The sequence below is a fragment of the Vidua chalybeata genome, chromosome Z (genome assembly GCF_026979565.1).
Source record: "Vidua chalybeata isolate OUT-0048 chromosome Z, bVidCha1 merged haplotype, whole genome shotgun sequence".
NCBI classification, from domain to species: Eukaryota; Metazoa; Chordata; class Aves; order Passeriformes; family Viduidae; genus Vidua; species Vidua chalybeata.
The window spans coordinates 72,027,510-72,039,436 of NC_071570.1; the positions used below are offsets into that span (position 1 = coordinate 72,027,510).

At 35.3% G+C, this 11,927-nt stretch overlaps 1 protein-coding gene across 1 annotated transcript in view; it reads left to right on the forward strand.

The window, feature by feature from the left end:
* The window catches only part of APC (APC regulator of WNT signaling pathway), an 87,647-nt gene that overhangs the window by 64,900 nt on the left and 10,820 nt on the right, over positions 1-11,927 (forward strand). Inside the window, exons 8-12 of the mRNA XM_053932918.1 lie at positions 3,277-3,381; positions 6,976-7,074; positions 9,599-9,977; positions 11,055-11,150; positions 11,716-11,855. Coding sequence (XP_053788893.1) covers positions 3,277-3,381; positions 6,976-7,074; positions 9,599-9,977; positions 11,055-11,150; positions 11,716-11,855 — 819 coding nt within the window. The remainder of the gene's footprint in view (positions 1-3,276; positions 3,382-6,975; positions 7,075-9,598; positions 9,978-11,054; positions 11,151-11,715; positions 11,856-11,927) is intronic.

Consider the following 11,927-nt stretch of genomic DNA (forward strand, 5'->3'; position numbering starts at 1 on the left):
GCAGTGTTGCCGTAGATAAAATGTAAAGGATTTTTTTCTTCCTGAGATTATGCTCAGCAGGTTTTAAACTGTGATGGACAGGAGCATTCTCAATTATTTGACTCACAAGACTTTCTTTTGTCTTCTAATCAACTATAGCAAAATTATTTCTTACAGTTACTTAGTTTCATTTGCTGCATTTTCCATTTTCTTATATGTGTCTTACTTATACATGTATGTCTATTGTGTTTAATATGGAGTAGTGGCAATTCCTAATGAATGTGTAAGTGTCTGCTTTGGCATCTCACATTGACAAAGCATGAGGTAAAATTATGTGTAATTGGCTTTCTTAGCAGAAATAGTCATGGTCTACTGTGCTAGCTAGAGTTTACAATTTTCTACTAATAAATACATGGAAATTGATAATGATAATTCTTGCTGTCTTTAGAAGCACTTAGAAAATTGTGGCAAATGCAATGGAAGGAGGAGCTCCATGTCCCTGTAATCAGCACATGCAGTCTCCCACAATTTTGCTGCAAGAGCAAACAAGTGAACTCTGTCAAACTGACTTTCATGGTCTGATGCCAAAATTCAGCAATGGAAGAGGTTACAAACCCAGCTGAGGCCTCCTCAAAAGTCATGCTTCAAAACAGGTGGTGCAGTTTAACCCAGGGACTAGGGCCATTCTCTGGCAGCTGTGCCTCATGTAGGGTTTACAGAGCCTGCTGCTGTGAACATGCTCTGGTTCGTTGCTGATATGGTTGGTAGCATCTGTATTTTATTCCACAGGTCCTGTGTTCAGTGTTTAAAGGCACCATGAAGGAGGGACATACTTTTGGTGGTTATATTCCTTTCTAACGATTAATCTGCAATCTGTTAGATGAATATTAATTTATTTACAGTAATACTGTATCTATACAAAAATATATTTACATTATCCATGTGCATGGATATGTGCAGTTTTCATATAATAATAAATAAGTATGTTTAATCATGTTATACATTATAATAATATAATACATATTTATATAAATACTCCACTTTCAATTAATAACCTGCTTTCTGCTGCCTGTGTTATTAACTCCTTTGTGCCAGTCTGCCTGAAGAGGACAGCTCACTTCAAATGACTTCAGTGACTGAAGTGGTAGGGAGTCTTCACTGAGAACTCACAGATTTGATGTTCAAGTCCAGCTGATAACTCATGTGACAGTAATGGGGTTTGCACGTTGCGAGCACGTTCTTCATTTCAAATCAGATAAACCCTGCTAGTAACTGTTAAAAACTGCCTTGCAAATTAATTTGTCTGTTGAGTTGACTACGTTTTGTATTGGCATGTTCTTGAGAGTGCTTAGGGAGAATGGGAAGGCATCTTATTCGTAAATAGCATGTAGCAATCAAATGTATGTTAATAGAAGCAGAGAGTGTTAAAGGAGAGCAGAAACTTTTCTTGTCAGGGAATGAAATATCTGTGTCTCTGCTGTGGATGCAGCACAACTGTTTAATAGATACACCCCATTTTCACTACCCTGTCCCAACCCCCAGGAGTGTTCTTGGAAGAGGAGTATTATTCCCTCTCAGGTGACCCAGTGGGTCAGAGCCCTGCTAATGAACCATTCAGATTTTCACCTCTAGGAATGTCCAGTACTGCTTTCTTTGTGCTTTCCAGTCATTTAGTGACTGGAAAAATCTGTCTCGATTCTGTCAAACTCATAATTACACTTTATTCAAGATGGAAATGTGTTGCGAGACAGGAATTCAGCATTATACTGAATTCACCTCATGTACAGCAAGGTCTGATCTTAACTGGGTGCCCCACTCTTGTACTGAGAACCAAAATGTCTTCAGTTACTGTATGAGCATCAATAGCAGTTTCATTTCATACACAGTGACGGAGAAGGTGAAAAATTAGAGATCAGATTTTAAAAAGTAGTGACATTTTGTGTCCTAAAATAATTTGAGATTTGCTTTGTGGCTTACTTACTTTCCATAAGTGAAGGTATAATGTCAAGGAATTTGTTGCCTATAGTTGCTTCCAATTTTCTCATCTTACTAGTTTATGTAATATCCTGCATTTTTACATACCTTATTCCTTTAGTTCAACTGTATTTACACTTTTAAATTTATCCCTAAAGTAATCACTTCACATGCTGATTACTAGTTTCTGAAATTCTGCTCTGTGTTGAGACTCATCTGTCTTAGGTGAACAAAACAGTTATTTATTCCAGTGATACTGTATGAATTTAAACACTGAGAGTATCCAAAGATGTTCCAGGGTGTGTACATTGAAGAGAGGTATTGCTAAAAGTCAGAGATAAGTATCGTTAAAGCAAGATGAGGCAGACTGTGCTATCCTAGGCTCTGCAGCTCAAGAACATTGCAGAGCCGCATAGAAACTGCATGATATATACCATATGTGGCTAAACTAATTAAGATTGTGTTGTCTGCAAGGTAGTAGCCTCTCAGTCTGTGAATTGAAGCTTGGCAACAAAAGCAATATTTAAAAAATAATCTTGCTTTCAACTCTGGACTTCAGTCATTTCCATGGGTTATTCATGTTTTTCTGAAAATCTGAAATTATTTAAACACATTAATAGATGATGTTTGATACTTCACATACTTACTTCACAGTTACTTTCATAACTGCTTATTTAAATGCCAGCAGGGAGACCAATTTAATTTTTATGTAAATGTATAAAAATCTGTTTTCCTAAAGGAACTGAAACCGTCTGTACCAGCTTGCCACGTTAGTTAAATTTATTTTGACAAAATTTTAGATGGATCAGTATCAGGCTATATAAATTTCTTTACTGTCAAAGTGGTAATTCCTACACTGTTTGTCCTTGACATTTAGAAATATTCTTATAGTACAGGTATCCTTCTGTTCAAGCAGAAATTATTCATCTTTGAATGTGAAGCTTAATTGAACAGTGCTGGCCATGTTCCCCAGTAAAAGCAGGGATCACGTGCCGAGCAGAGCAGTTGTTTGCTCCAATTCTATTACATTTCTGATAGGGATGTGAGCACAGCTGGTGGAAAATGGTGCTGCTGTGTGTCACAGCAGATCCTTTGTCTTGCAGGGCTGTAATCCTCTGAGGAAATGCTTCTCTTTCATCTCGCAGTTTTTTGAAGGCACTCAGTCTTGGCTGTTAATTTTTGAGGCTCAGGGTTATGAAATGCAAAGTGCTGCTCAGTGGTTTCCTGAGGATGCAGTATTGATGTGCTCACAGCTGAGAAAGCTTTGAATGGTAAATTGTACCTCATTTCTGTTTGTAATTTCATAAACTCTTGTATTAACAGAGAACACCTCAAAGCAAGCATGAGGCAGGTTCCCATGATACAGAGAGGCAGAATGAAAGTCAAGGAGCAGCAGAAATCAGTGTGGCAACTAGCAGTACTGGTCAGGTAAGTAGAGTATTTTGCTTGTTTTAATATAATTAAATATTTGAGACATATGATGCTTACATGTTGGTATTTAACTTACTGTGTTTGCATGCCTAGTCATTTTAAAAAAATTATTTTTTTCTTCTTTCCATCTATATCTGGGAAATTTCTTGTATTTACTGCAAGGAAGTGTTTGAATAAAGGGAAGTATAAATATTCAGTAATGCAGGGAGCATTTTTCTTTTGTTTAAATGACTAATGAGCCTAATAGTGTGAAAGAGATAGCAAGAATGACTACAGGAAATGTATTTCATTGTAGGTGAATTGTAATACAAGAAGTGTTAGTAAATTATGGAAAATTGTTTGAATTTTCATTTTAGAAACTACCACTAAGATATTGGTGATTTTCAAAAAAAGAAGATAAGTAAATGACAGGTTTATTATTAATGTTTCATTAATACTGTATTATCTAAAGCTTTGAAACTGAAGTAGCAATGAGGTAATCTCCTGAAAGTTGGCTGAAGTGTTATTTAAATGCTTCTAAATAATCTTCCATTGCTGCTCCTCCTTTTATTACTGAAATACATTAGTGGTATATTTTGAGGTATACATTAAATTCTTTATTTGTCTTTTAAAATCAATATTTATTACTTTTACTTCCCTCTTTGGCTAAAAATACTTTTATTTATTTACCATTATTATTTTCTTTCATTATTTCCAACTGTAGCTTAGACATTCCCACTAGTAATATGGGTTTTTAAAACTGCACACTATTAATTCAATAGCTGAATTCAAATACAGGATATTTTTGTTACTCCAGGGAAGTAAAATTACTTAAATATTTTCAAAAGTGTCTTGTAGAAGATTTATCAGAAAGAATTGTGGTTTGGCTGGAATATTTTACTTGATTAAACATTAAGCACAGCCCATAATTTTGCTTTTGAAATACATTTGATCACTATTTGGAATTAAATTCTATCATTCATATCTTATTGCGGTTCTGACTCTTAATTCTTATGACAGCTTTATTGTTTGGGAAGAAAATAGTTCACTGCTGCTTTTGGGCTGAAAGCATAATGTATTTAAATAATTGATGTATTGTTGCTCTGTCATCCAGCTTCAGAGAATGAATTATTAGTTTTTCCGGACAATGTATTTTACAGAGAAGGAAGGAAGAAGGGATTGTCATGTCTTGGCAGACTTATGCAAATGGAAGATCAGTTCATAATTCAGTTGAGGCCTTAATGTTGAGGATTTGTGCAATTTTGACCTTTGCCTTGTAAAAATATATAAAACAAGGCTATTCCTTCCTCCTGGTGGGGGATAGAGCCAGGGCACTGTATGTGTGTTAAAACAGCCATCTGGGGATTGTTTGCTTTCAGTGCAAGTCCAGACACAGAAGGTTTAATGGATTGGACATAACATTTATTTCTGATAAACCAGTTCAGTATACTTAGAGCAGTCACCATTAAGTGAAGTGAAAAAAAAAAAAAAAGTTTTCACCAAATTATTTTGTTCTAATTGGTTTTATAGTCAGTGTTAATTGAATCCAGGATTTTTCATTTTTCAAGTGTGTTCTTTTCAGCACCATCTTTCAGCTGTCTTTTCCATTGCAGTCACTATTCTCCCGCTGAAGTAGAATTTTGTTTATAGCTTCATTTTGCAAGTTCTATAAAGGAATTTGTTGAGATTATCCATCTTGTTAATAAAATATGTCACAACACAGGGAAAATTACTCAGCTGGCATGGTAAATAGCAGGGTAAAACAATGAGTGAAAGACACTGAAGTATAAAAGCCAGACACAAGTTGAAGTAGACAGGAAAAGATTTTGAAGGAGGAGATCCAACACAGGAAGGGTCCACGTAGTATTTCCTTGTCATTTCCCATTTTCTTGGATGAATGACTGCTCACCTGACATTAGTTCCTTGGCATTACTCTTTACAAGAAGTGAGAAATGTAGTTACACTTCAGCTGAGCATCCTGGTAGCAGGCAGCAGAGCCATGTGCTGGCTCTGAGGGAATTGGTTACCTGAACTGAGGTTGCTATTTCCATCTACACCATGGTGAATTTTAATAGATAGTGCCCCAGACCTACATAATTTTTTACCTTCTTGGATGAAACAATCACACTGAGCTTAATAATGTATAGTTTTAGTACATACGTTATGTTGAACCTGTAATCCTCTGAATGTAGTTTGAGGAAATACAAAGGGACTACTGCATGGTGTAAAAACCTGGGAATTCATTCCCATATTCTTAGCACTGAACATTATTAAAGTGAATAATGGAGAAAATGTAGTGTGATTTTCTCCGTAAGCTTTTAGATTCTGATTTTTTTTCCTGTAGTCAACAGAAAATAAGGGTTTGTTTACAGAGGAAGTATAGATTGGAATAAATTGTGTTAATATAAATAATTCCAGTTACATTCTTGTAGCATAAAATTCTTCTTCTGGAACATGTATCACATTTTCTGGATTCAAATGTGGGAGTGAAATTAGTATAATAATGTGTTTAAATATTCCAGTATAACTAGATTCTTTTCTGTCTATACAAACAATTAAGTTACTCTGACCTTGTACTTACAGTATCTTTCAACTTCATGTTTAAGATGTTGAACTTTGTGAACTGCAAAATACCTCTTTCTCTGTGAAGCACATAGAAGAAACAGACATTATTTCAAAGCATCTTCCATGGAGTTTTCTTAACTGTCTTATCTGTTTTTGCTGGAAAAAAAAGTTATATTTATTAATCCAGGTAGTTTGAAAATGTTTTGCAAATTAGGCTAATAATTCCATTAACAGATTTTAGCTTTTTAAAGGATCAATGAAAAACTTGTGACTACCTTAGGAAAACCAAGACGGAAATCAGTTACTGATACTAAAAGTGTTCTCTAAACAAACATATTTTTTAATTTTCCAAAGCAGATGGGAAGGGAATGATACAGTAAGGGAAACATCACAGAAAGAAAACAACAGCAAATAAAAAAAGTAAAGAATATGAGTGGATAAAAAGTGGCAGAGAAAGGAAAAATGTAAATACATGAAATTAATTAAAATAAGACAAAGATGCTGATAATTGAGTCTTGCTAATACAGGTAGGAGCATACCTAGATTCTAGGAAAATTACATCAAGCAGTGTTAGCATTATTTTACAGTTTTCACTAAAATAACTATGTAACCACTTATTATTTGCTTTTGAAATGTACAAATTCAAGTAGAGTTATTCATTGCCCAGATCAGTCTCTTGTTACTAGTGGGTTCTTGGATATCTATTTCAGTGCACTACAGAATCTGACATAAAAGTGGAGGCTGTTCTTCTCACTCTGTCAAAATTATTATTCAGTTTGTTCCAAAATCCACTTCTTGGTGAAAATAGTAATTAAACCCATTCAGTTGAAAATACAGTTCTATTGACACTGAATCTCAGGAAAAAGGGTTAATAAAACCAGGTTTTTTGACCTCTATATTGTGTCAGGGCAGAGAGGATCTAAGAGAAGGAGGTTGGCAGTTCATTGCTGTTGGCAGAACTGCATCATCCAGTGCTGAAACTGACTTTGCCAATGTTGTTCTGTCCCTCAGACTTTATTTTATATGAGTTGTTGTTTAAATCTGTAGGGTTCTGCTGCTCGAGTGGACCACGAGACAGCCAGTGTTATGAGCTCTAGTAGTAACTATTCTGTTCCTCGCAGACTGACAAGTCATCTGGGTACCAAGGTAACCGAAGATTACAAACCACAGGTCGCTAATGCTACATTTTTACTAATACAATAACCTCATTGTTTCTGCCAGTAGTACTAATATTATCTGAACAGTCTTGTCCATACATAGTAATTTTTATTAAGTTAAAATTTTAGTATATTTTTTCAACTTTGAAAATATATGCACAGAAATCTTTTTTTTTAAACTCGTTGATGATGAGTTAAGAGTTGTTACAGTAAGGAACAAGCAATTCCTAGAAGCTACTGGGATATCAAAAAACCTTGTGATGTTGTTTATAATCCATGATGAAAATTAACATTTTTAAGAGCGTTCTTCAAATACTTCTGCAGAATCCAGATCCACAAAACAGACACAGTTGCCAAGAAATAGACCCCCCAAAAAATTATGTAAGCCCTTCACAGCATCTGCAGATAGAAGACTGCATTAAAAAATACATATGCAGCATGAAAAGAGAGGGGAAGAAAAGGGCAGATCCATGAGCCACTGGATCTCATACTGCCTCTGGAATCAGCAGCAGTATGGATACTGTGGGTGCTGTGCTGAGAACAGTCTTCTGGGAAGCTGGACCTATTAATTTTGCATAGAGTTAATGATTTTGGGCCTTAAAACAATGTTACAATGTTGTCATTTCAGTCCCATGCTATATGCACATCCTAAATGGAGGTAACATCAGCTGTCTGTCTACCAGTTTTCACTGCAACCTATAGAACTCTACAAAGTTACAAACAGTGGGAAAGCCCTGAAGGCAGGAACAGGACTGAGTGTGGAAGGATACAGTCAAAGACTCAGGTTTAACTGAGTGTATTCTCGGGTAGGAAATTATTGATATTAATGCATTAAAAGGGAAAATGGTAGAGATTCTAAATGGAGGAGTACATTTACAGGTGTAAAAAGAGATTAATCTGTGGGCAGTCTTTGTAAACAAGAGAAACAAATAGCTTTTTTTGTTTGCTTTTCCTATAATACATGAGCTGCAACTTGGAGGCCTGATTTGGTGGCTTCTTCAGCTTTATTCTCTGGCAAAAACTTAACCTTCCAAATCCAAGTAACACTGTATTATAGCTGCCAGTTGAAACATCTGCAAAGAGATACACATAAAGCAAATTAAATTCACTCTCCTTTAAGAATCAAAGACTTTGTTTAAATGCTACATTTGGGGTTTCCCAGATCCAGGAAGAGAGGATCTCCAAACTGGGATGCTAGACTGCCACAGAAGTGGCTACTATTTCAATGGGTTTTGCCATGTGACCATACAGTTTTACAGACTCTAAGATTTGTATTGCCTCAGCAACCCTGTAGTGTTTAGAGAAGTCTGTGTTACCAAATTTCCTGTTTAATCTACCTGCTGCTGTTAAATTTTTTTGAAACTCGGTATGTGTATTAATCTTCAGACACATTGGAATTGTCACTGAAGACACCAAATAAAATCATTCATTGATAGGGTAACCAGTGCAAATATCTAATTATTAGTAGGAAAATTTGCCTAATGGTCCAAAATCTCATTTCTTCCTTAATTACTAATATTCTAGAGAAATACACATGCTGCTACTTTATAATTTCCCTTTGATAGTTTCTTTATGTTGTGCTTTGACTTTGAATGTTCCTGTTTATCTTGGCTTTACAAGTTTGGAGTTTTTAGATAGTATCTAAGATCATCCTCTACATCCTGTTATTCTACTAAACGTTGACTAGAAGAATCAAATGCATTTCTTGATTGAAAGCTGTTACGGAAGAGTGGGAGTACAAAACAAATAGTGCCGTGACAACAGTATTACACAAAAGCCAAGGGAATCACTCAAAAATTGTTATTTTTAATAAAAAAAAATTGGGTTACTCCAAGTTAAATGGGTAATGCTGGGTTTTCATGGCATGAGTTAATTTGACAAACACTCAGTGTTTTATGCATAATAAATAAGCATTTGTTTGCTTTACTGTTTTTATCCCTGTAAACTTGAAAAAGTATTAATTTAACTCTTTAGTTTTGCATTTGCTCAAAATAATCTGGTTGTATAAAAGTCAGTGATCATAACAAAAATTATCAGTTAATTTGAGGCTTTTTAAAGGAAAACTTCAAAATTCGTGGATGTCAGGGGTTTTTTGCGTGATGTAGAGTATAAATAAAGTGTAAATAATTCACATGGAGCATAGCTTTTTAAAGACAGATTTAATTTTGAAGGTATTTTGGTTTCCCAAAATGAAACACTTTCATTATACATTTGATTAATCTTTTTGTATGATGGAAATCTGGAAGTCTGTGCTATTGGTTTTGTAGATTAATACAATTACACACTTCCAGCCATTTAACCACTGTGTGGAATTTATTAAGATTATGAATGCTGAAGTAATAATAGTGTTTAACTACATTTAAATAGTACAATTACATTTTTCACCATTAAATAAGGGGGTTTTTTGCTCATATTTTTGCTCATATATTTTTGCTCATACCATTCAAATTTCGTTTCAATTTGGTGTGTGTTTTTAAAACGTAACTGTATTTTTAAAATCATTTGACCTGCAGGTGGAAATGGTGTATTCATTGTTATCAATGCTTGGTACTCATGATAAAGATGACATGTCAAGAACATTGCTAGCAATGTCTAGCTCCCAGGACAGCTGCATAGCCATGCGTCAGTCTGGATGTCTTCCTCTCCTCATCCAGCTTTTACATGGCAACGATAAGGACTCTGTGTTGTTAGGAAACTCCCGTGGTAGTAAAGAGGCCCGTGCCAGAGCCAGCGCAGCACTGCACAACATCATTCACTCCCAGCCCGATGATAAGCGAGGCAGACGGGAAATCCGTGTGCTCCATCTCTTGGAGCAGATCCGTGCTTACTGTGAAACGTGTTGGGAATGGCAGGAGGCACATGAACAAGGCATGGACCAAGACAAAAACCCAAGTAGGTTCTACAAGCCATATAAAAATATTTCAAGGATATATTGAAAAGAGTGAATTTACAGAAAGTACAGCTTTAATCTGACTTCTTGTTGAATGTATGCAAGTTTTCTTATATACATATATGTGTTTGTGTGGTTTCTTCTTTATTTAAATTCAGCTACTCTTGGCAAATAGTATGTGTCACAGATACAATACCCTATTTACAAGCTTTTTATTTAAATCTTGGACTTCGCTGTGCTTTTCAGATAGTGATTCTAGTGGTTTATATTTGTAATTTGTAAAATAATATTGAATATATACTCATTCTGTTTTGCATTTTTATGGATAAACAATACCAAATTGCTCTTAATGCAGATGTTTAGGAGATAGCACATTCCATTTGGGAGAGGGGCAGAGAGCACAAATTAAATCTCCATCTATCAAAATGAACTGATATTTATAATGTTATATATGAGAAATGTAAATTAATAGGATTTTTCTCAAGGAACAGTTAGAAAAATAGATTTAACCTTAGAGTTATTTCCCTTGCTTCTCTGACTTGAGGGCATCCCATGAGTGCAGCCTGTAGGCGTCCGTGGGAGGTGTGTGACTGAAATCAGGGTTGTCTTGTGCCTGGTGTAGTTCAGCAGAAGTTGCCTCTGCACAAGCTGTATCAATACCATTTCTGCATTATCGAGAACCTAGCTCACAAAAGTATGAACTTAAAAACTTCTAGGTTATGAAGTAAAAGGTTTAATTAACCATTCATAGGGATATAGCACCCAAACAGAGTATTATTTATTGCCACCAGAATATTTGACCATACTGATTTGTTTCACAAACATTATTAATTTCTAGGAGTAATAAGGTAATATTTTTTGTACTGCAAGTTGTGCCTCTAACTCAGCACATACATTCAGGATTTTCCCTAATTTGTTTTCAAGCATCAAATATATTTACAGTACACACTTTCTTTACTAATAGTCTTAACTAATTGTGTGTTCATTGATTACTGGGAAGATACAGACCTGACCAAAACTGTAACTGCTTTAGACAAAATCATCTGGAAGGTACTAATTATTACCTGTTTCTGGATCAGTGCCTGCTCCAGTGGATCATCAGATTTGTCCTGCAGTGTGTGTTTTGATGAAACTTTCATTTGATGAAGAACACAGACATGCAATGAATGAGCTTGGTAAGATCAGACTTGAGAAACTTGCTAGAAACCATGGCACTCCTTGTGCATGTCACTGCATATATGGCTTTTTTTTACTAACAGTTTAAGCTATTAACAGTAATTCATTTGTGTCAGTTGCTGCCCCCTAAGTGCTGAAAGCAGTTGAAATTAACTACACCATTTCCCAGTGGATAAATTATTATGTCAGTTACTGTTTTTTCTGGCATGAATTGTGAATTTTGGAAGACTAATATTATTGTGGAAATATTTGCAATTTACAAGTATTGGACTTAAAATTGAGACTACTTCCCAGGATGGGTGGTTTTTTGATTGGTGTTTTAGTGGGTTTTTTTCATCCTGCATTTGTTCTTTTTTGACAGCCTGAATTTTTTTAGCCCATGCTCAGTAAATTCCATGCATGCAATTTTAGCAATTCATATGTCTTTCTGAGCATTGTGGTTTTCAGACGTTTGAGGTTTCTTCTGCACATAAAAATTAAATTTGTTCCTTGCTACAAATGTCCTGTACTTACAACATTAGAGTACTGCTATGACTTTTTTTTCTTACCTGAATCTTTTTAAAGGAGGTCTGCAGGCCATTGCTGAACTGCTGCAAGTGGACTGTGAAATGTATGGACTCACAAATGATCACTATAGTGTTACACTAAGGAGGTATGCTGGCATGGCTCTGACAAACCTGACTTTTGGAGATGTGGCTAACAAGGTGAGAGCAGCACTGTAAACTTGCAGTAATTTCAGTTCATAGCTGTTTGAATTACAGCTCTCAACACAGGTG